At 43.9% G+C, this 6258-nt stretch overlaps 1 protein-coding gene across 1 annotated transcript in view; it reads right to left on the reverse strand.

Annotated features, from left to right (window-relative positions):
- LOC108801564 (zinc finger protein 615-like) overlaps positions 1-5441 on the reverse strand; it is a 16897-nt gene extending 11456 nt beyond the window's left edge. The window contains exons 1-5 of the mRNA XM_018573455.1: positions 5412-5441; positions 3613-3687; positions 3155-3274; positions 2966-3032; positions 98-1391 (exon numbers count right to left, since the gene is read on the reverse strand). Of these exons, the coding sequence (XP_018428957.1) occupies positions 98-1391; positions 2966-3032; positions 3155-3274; positions 3613-3687; positions 5412-5441 (1586 nt within the window). The remainder of the gene's footprint in view (positions 1-97; positions 1392-2965; positions 3033-3154; positions 3275-3612; positions 3688-5411) is intronic.
- Positions 5442-6258: the final 817 nt, after the last annotated feature.

The following is a 6258-nucleotide window of genomic DNA, read 5'->3' on the forward strand; positions in this document are numbered from 1 at the left end:
TCAACGCTGTCATCAGCTGAGTATACTCTAATGTCTAATAAGATTTCCTTCATATTTTAAACATTGTCCGCACTCTGAGGGTGGAAAACCGTCCTACTAATTGTGAATTCTCTGATGCTGAACAAGCTGTCTTTTCTCAATAAAACATTTTCCGCACACGGAGCACGGAAAAGGACGCTCACCCGTGTGACTTCTGTGGTGTATTAGAAGTTTTGCTTTCTCAGTGAAACATTTTCCGCAGTCTGAACAGGAGAAAGGACGCTCACCTGTGTGAGTTCTCTGATGTGCAGCGAGGCCTCCTTGGTAAGTGAAACATTTCCCACATGCTGAACAGGAATAAGGACGTTCACCTGTGTGACTTCTCTGGTGTTTAACAAGGCTTCCTTTCAAAGTGAAACATTTCCCACACTCTGAACACGCATGAGGACGCTCACCAGTGTGACTCTTCTGGTGTGTGAGAAGTGTCTTTTTCAAAATGAAACATTTTCCACACACTGAGCATGAAAAGGGACGTTCACCCGTGTGACTTTTCTGGTGATTAAGAAGGTCTCCTTTCGCAGTGAAAGAAAACCCGCACTCTAAACACGAAAAAGGGCGCACGCCAGTGTGACTTCTCTGGTGTTTAACAAGATTTCCTTTTTGACTAAAACTTTTCCCACACTCTGAACATGAAAAAGGACGCTCACCTGTGTGAATTCTCTGGTGCAGAAGAAGTTTTACTTTATCAGTGAAACACTTTCCACACTCTGAACATGAATAAGGACGCTCACCCGTGTGAGTTCTATGGTGCAGAAGAAGGTTTCCCTTATCAGCAAAACGCTTCCCACACACCGGACATGAATAGGGACGCTCACCTGTGTGAGTTTGCTCATGTCTACGAAGGCATCTTTTCTCACTGAAACTTTTCCCACACTCTGCACATGAGAATGGACGATCACCCGTGTGACGTCTTTGGTGTCTAACAAGGTTTCCTTTTAAAGTGAAACATTTCCCACACTCTGAGCATGAGAAAGGACGCTCACTTGTATGACTTTTCTGGTGTGTAAGAAAGTCTTTGTTTTCTGTGAAAGATTTCCCACACACTGAACATGACAATGAACTCTCTCCTGTGTGATCTCCTTCATGGCTTGTAGAAGATTCCTTAGGATTAGATGGATCTGTTGATCTCTCAGCACTCTGAGATCTCAGATGGATATCTGGAGTAACAGTCTGTGATTGATCAGAATATTCCTCAGGATTAGAGGGATCCATTGATGTCTCTGAATGGGAAGGTCTGTGATGTCTATTATGAGTAATGGGATTCACTCCCGGAGAATGTTTGAGGTCATTATATTCTGGAGATAACATAAGATGTCCCTCAGAGGTATTCCTGTTCCCGGCACAGTGTCCGTCTGTAGGAGAGAAAGATCCAAATATAATGTTACAGACCTACTGAAGACCAGAGATGGACCTTCATATGGTGTACAGTATCTCCTCATTTGTTGGTCACATGACGTTATATTGAGGAAAGGAGATGGACCTTCATATGGTGTACAGTATCTCCTCCTCATTTGTTGGTCACATGACGTAATATTGAGGAATGGAGATGGACCTTCATATGGTGTCCAGTATCTCCTCCTCATTTGTTGGTCACATGATGTTATATTGGGGAATGGAGATGGACCTTCATATGGTGTACAGTACCTCCTCCTCATTTGTTGGTCACATGACGTTATATTGAGGAAAGGAGATGGACCTTCATATGGTGTACAGTATCTCCTCCTCATTTGTTGGTCACATGACGTAATATTGAGGAATGGAGATGGACCTTCATATGGTGTCCAGTATCTCCTCCTCATTTGTTGGTCACATGATGTTATATTGGGGAATGGAGATGGACCTTCATATGGTGTACAGTATCTCCTCCTCATTTGTTGGTCACATGACGTTATATTGAGGAATGGAGATGGACCTTCATATGGTGTACAGTATCTCCTCCTCATTTGTTGGTCACATGACGTTATATTGAGGAATGGAGATGGACCTTCATATGGTGTACAGTATCTCCTCCTCATTTGTTGGTCACATGACGTTATATTGGGGAATGGAGATGGACCTTCATATGGTGTCCAGTATCTCCTCCTCATTTGTTTCTATTTGGGATACGACACTTCCACTTCAATTATTGGGAACATTGGGTGGTGGAGAAGGTTCATTGATGAAGTTCTTACTGTCAGAGCTTTTTTTTTTTAATCCTTTCCTTAGTAAAGGGAGGTGAAGTTCTCGACGTTGATGAAGGACAAAGGAGATGTCACCTGTCTACATTAACCCCACATGGGTCCAAGAGCTTTGTTAGTCTACAGGAAGAATTCCAACTTACTTCCTCAGAAATCTTACGATACATTGAAGGGAAACAATACATTGTGAGAACACTCAAACCTAGTTCTCGTGTTCCTTCCTCACTCCCCACAGTCAAGTCCAAATTATTTATTGCCCCCCACTTCCAGGACATGGCATTTCTCTCCTACCTCCCTCCCCTCCATTCTATCACCCTTCCCACATATATGTCTCAATGGGAGGATTTGGGCAACATCTTGAATTGGAGGTCTTAGATTTAGCAAACCGCAAATTGAGTTACCCCAATCTGAAGGCTCTGGAAGAAAACTACAAAAGGCACTTTTGATGGTACATTCTACCAAACCCCGGGTGCGAAAATTCTCCCTAGACAACTCTTTGCACTGCTTCCAGGGATGTGATGAAATTGGTGCCTTCAACATGTATGGTGGACATGTCTGTAGGTACGTACTCTTTGGTCCATCACCTAAAAAAGCTTTTTCAGTTTAGGAAAGACACTATGGAGGCTCTACTCCTCGAGTGACCAGAGGGAATCACGAGCAGGTCCATCTCTGGTCTTCAGTTTAAGCTAATGTGGTTCATGTTTGCTGCAACCAAGCAGACCAAAAAAAAAACCATGGCTATCCTCTACCCTGATTCCACAAGAGGTCAAATCCAGGGTACAGCAGATGGTGACTATCACCAAAATGACTGCTGTACTGAAAGATAAAGTTGTCCTCTTTGAGAAGTTGTGGTCCCCGTGGATCCAATACTAGCTACCATAGTTACTTACTACCATCAGTTACATAGTTACTCGTATTTGTTACTTACTTGTGTCCACTTGTAGAGAAGATTCCTCCTGTTTATTTTCCAGAATCATCTCCCCCTCCTCCGTAGACTGCCGAGCTCCTCCCACCAACGTCTCTTCTTCTTCCTCTTTAATATCATTATGTGTTGCACCCTAAACCCCAAAATTATAGAATACACCTTCAAAAAAAAGGACAAGAGAATACATAGACGAATGTCATCTCATACTTCAGCATGATTATTGAGCTCCCGTCCTTCAGAACCACCTACCTGATCATGGTGGTGGACGGTGAGATCTTCCTGGGTGGGATCCCGGGAATACAGGGGGCGGGGACATCTCTCTTGTGGGTTCCTCTTACTGGATCCATCTGTAGGAAACACACACAATGACTGAATACATTGTTTCTATGTGTGTATCAGATGGGGGATGTAGGCGGAGCCTCCGTACTGCTCTCTCCTCTTACCCGGTGATGTGAGGGGCGGGGCATTCTCCATCACCACGTCCTTGTAGAGATCCCGGTGTCCTTCTAGATACTCCCACTCCTCCATGGAGAGATAGACAGAGACCTCCTGACACCTTATAGGAACCTGACACACACAATGATACCGTCACCACCCAGACACGCCCCTTGTCTGTTCCTGGATCATGTCCCAGAATCCCAGGCACCGCTCACCTCTCCCGTCACCACCCAGACACGCCCCTTGTCTGTTCCTGGATCATGTCCCAGAATCCCCGGCACCGCTCACCTCTCCCGTCACCACCCAGACACACCCCTTGTCTGTTCCTGGATCATGTCCCAGAATTCCCGGCACCGCTCACCTCTCCCGTCAGCAGCTCCATCATCTTCTTGATGACCTCCAGAATTTTCTTGGCTCTGTTTTCCTCTTTTGTCAGGAGGTGAGGTGGAGGCTCTGTGATGGTTGATGTCCTCTGAAGACATCTGTTGGGTGTTATCGGCTCACCAGATATTTTCTTCACTATCTTAAAATCCTGAGTAATGATAGAAAGTAACAATTATCACTACAGACTTCCCAGAATCCTCCTCACATCTTCAGTAAGGTCGTGGTTTAGCTACAGAGAATTATGTCATGCAACCTCTCAGAATCCTCCTCACCTCTCCGGTCAGCAGGTAGATGATCTCCAGGGTGAGGTCTAATATCCTCTCAGTCATGTAACTTTGGTCTTCATCCATCTTCAGTGATGTGGTCATGTGATCTATTCAAGACACTGCTCCCTGTAGACAAATAATAAACACTACATTAGTATTATCTGGACTGTACCGGGATGAATAATGTTTGCACAGAGTTCCTCCCTAGTTCTCCATAATGTTTCTCCTTAGTTCTCCATAATGTTCCTCCATAGTTCTCCATCATGTTCCTCCATAGTGCTCCATCATGTTCCTCCATAGTGCTCCATCATGTTCCTCCATAGTTCTTCATCATGTTCCTCCATAGTTCTCCATCATGTTCCTCCACAGTTCTCCATCATGTTCCTCCATAGTTCTCCATAATGTTCCTCCCTAGTTCTACATAATGTTCCTTCATAGTTCTCCATATTCTTAGTATTATCTGGACTGTACCGGGATGAATAATGTTTGCACAGAGTTCCTCCCTAGTTCTCCATAATGTTTCTCCCTAGTTCTCCATAATGTTTATCCCTAGTTCTCCAACATGTTCTTCCATAGTTCTCCATAATGTTCCTCCATAGTTTTCCATCATGTTCCTCCATAGTTTTCCATCATATTCCTCCATAGTTCTCCATCATGTTCCTCCATAATGTTCCTCCCTAGTTCTACATCATGTTCCTCCATAATTCTCCATCATGTTCCTCCATAGTTCTCCATAATGTTCCTCCCTAGTTCTACATAATGTTCCTCCCTAGTTCTACATAATGTTCCTCCCTAGTTCTACATCATGTTCCTCCATAGTTCTCCATATTCTTCCTCCATAGTTCTCCATAATGTTCCTTCATAGTTCTCCATAATGTTCCTTGATAGTTCTCCATAATGTTCCTCCATAGTTCTCCATATTCTTCCACCATAGTTCTCCGAATTGTCCCTCCATAGTTCTCCATCATGTTCCTCCAGAGTTCTGACATCTCAGGTGGCTTCTTGTACCGTATCTCAGGTCTTATTTATCAATGTAACCGGAAGAAAACCAGAGATTCCCTTTAATACCCAACTGTAGTGATATCTTATCTCTGGATGGAGAGGGGACTGGGATCTTCTGGTGAAGACTCTTCTGTCTCTATTGGTTTCGTCTCCAGTTGGGTTTCGTAGAGAAGGTATCACCCGGTAGATATTGTATTGGCGGGAATACATGATTACTACATAACACTGATCATGTATGATGGAGGAGATGTAGACGTGACGTTGTTCTGTGTGCACGGAGGCCGGGAATGTCTATATTGTGAGCTCTGTCCTATGAATGTCACTGGACACGGCATGTGCAGAGGACATTGATGTCACCCCGATGGCCAACTCCACCAAAAAGGTTTTGGGGACATCTGTGCTGTGTACAGTTGGATAAATGGCTCTATATTTATGAATATTCTGAGAATATAACACAATATAACCTCCTTATGTCTGTTGTAGAATCTCCTAGAGAAGAAAAAAACAGTGAGGGGGTTACTAGGCGTGAAAATAACATAACATCTTATTACCTCCTCTGCTGCCAGTTGCAGCAATGTCTCCTGTCCACTTCCTCCCAACTCACCTCTGACCCGGAACTTCCTGTCTGTATGTGACATCACTTCCTGTCTTTAACTCATATCACTTTCTGTCTCCCTTCCACAGACAGTAGTGGAGATTGGCTCCTTTGTGGAGATAATGGAGTCCAAGGTCAACAATATTCTTCGATACGCTGAGAGCGGCTTCTTGGTGCGTTCTGCGGGCTTTTTGGTCCACAAAACACCCAGGTCAAAGTCCCAAACAGTGAAAAAAATATTTTTGAATATAATTCGATGGCGTCTTAAAATTGATAAGTAAGTGAAATCCAAGAATGGAACCGTAAAATGTAACAGAACGTTGTATTACGAGATCGGATATGTCCAGGTAACAATGACGTGTGGGAAAGGAGCGTATGGTCAGGAGTGCGGAGAAGGTATTTCAGGGTATATAAAGAAATAGGAGTGAAATG

Source organism: Nanorana parkeri, unplaced genomic scaffold (genome assembly GCF_000935625.1).
Source record: "Nanorana parkeri isolate BGI_ZX_2015 unplaced genomic scaffold, ASM93562v1 scaffold2388, whole genome shotgun sequence".
NCBI lineage: Eukaryota > Metazoa > Chordata > Amphibia > Anura > Dicroglossidae > Nanorana > Nanorana parkeri.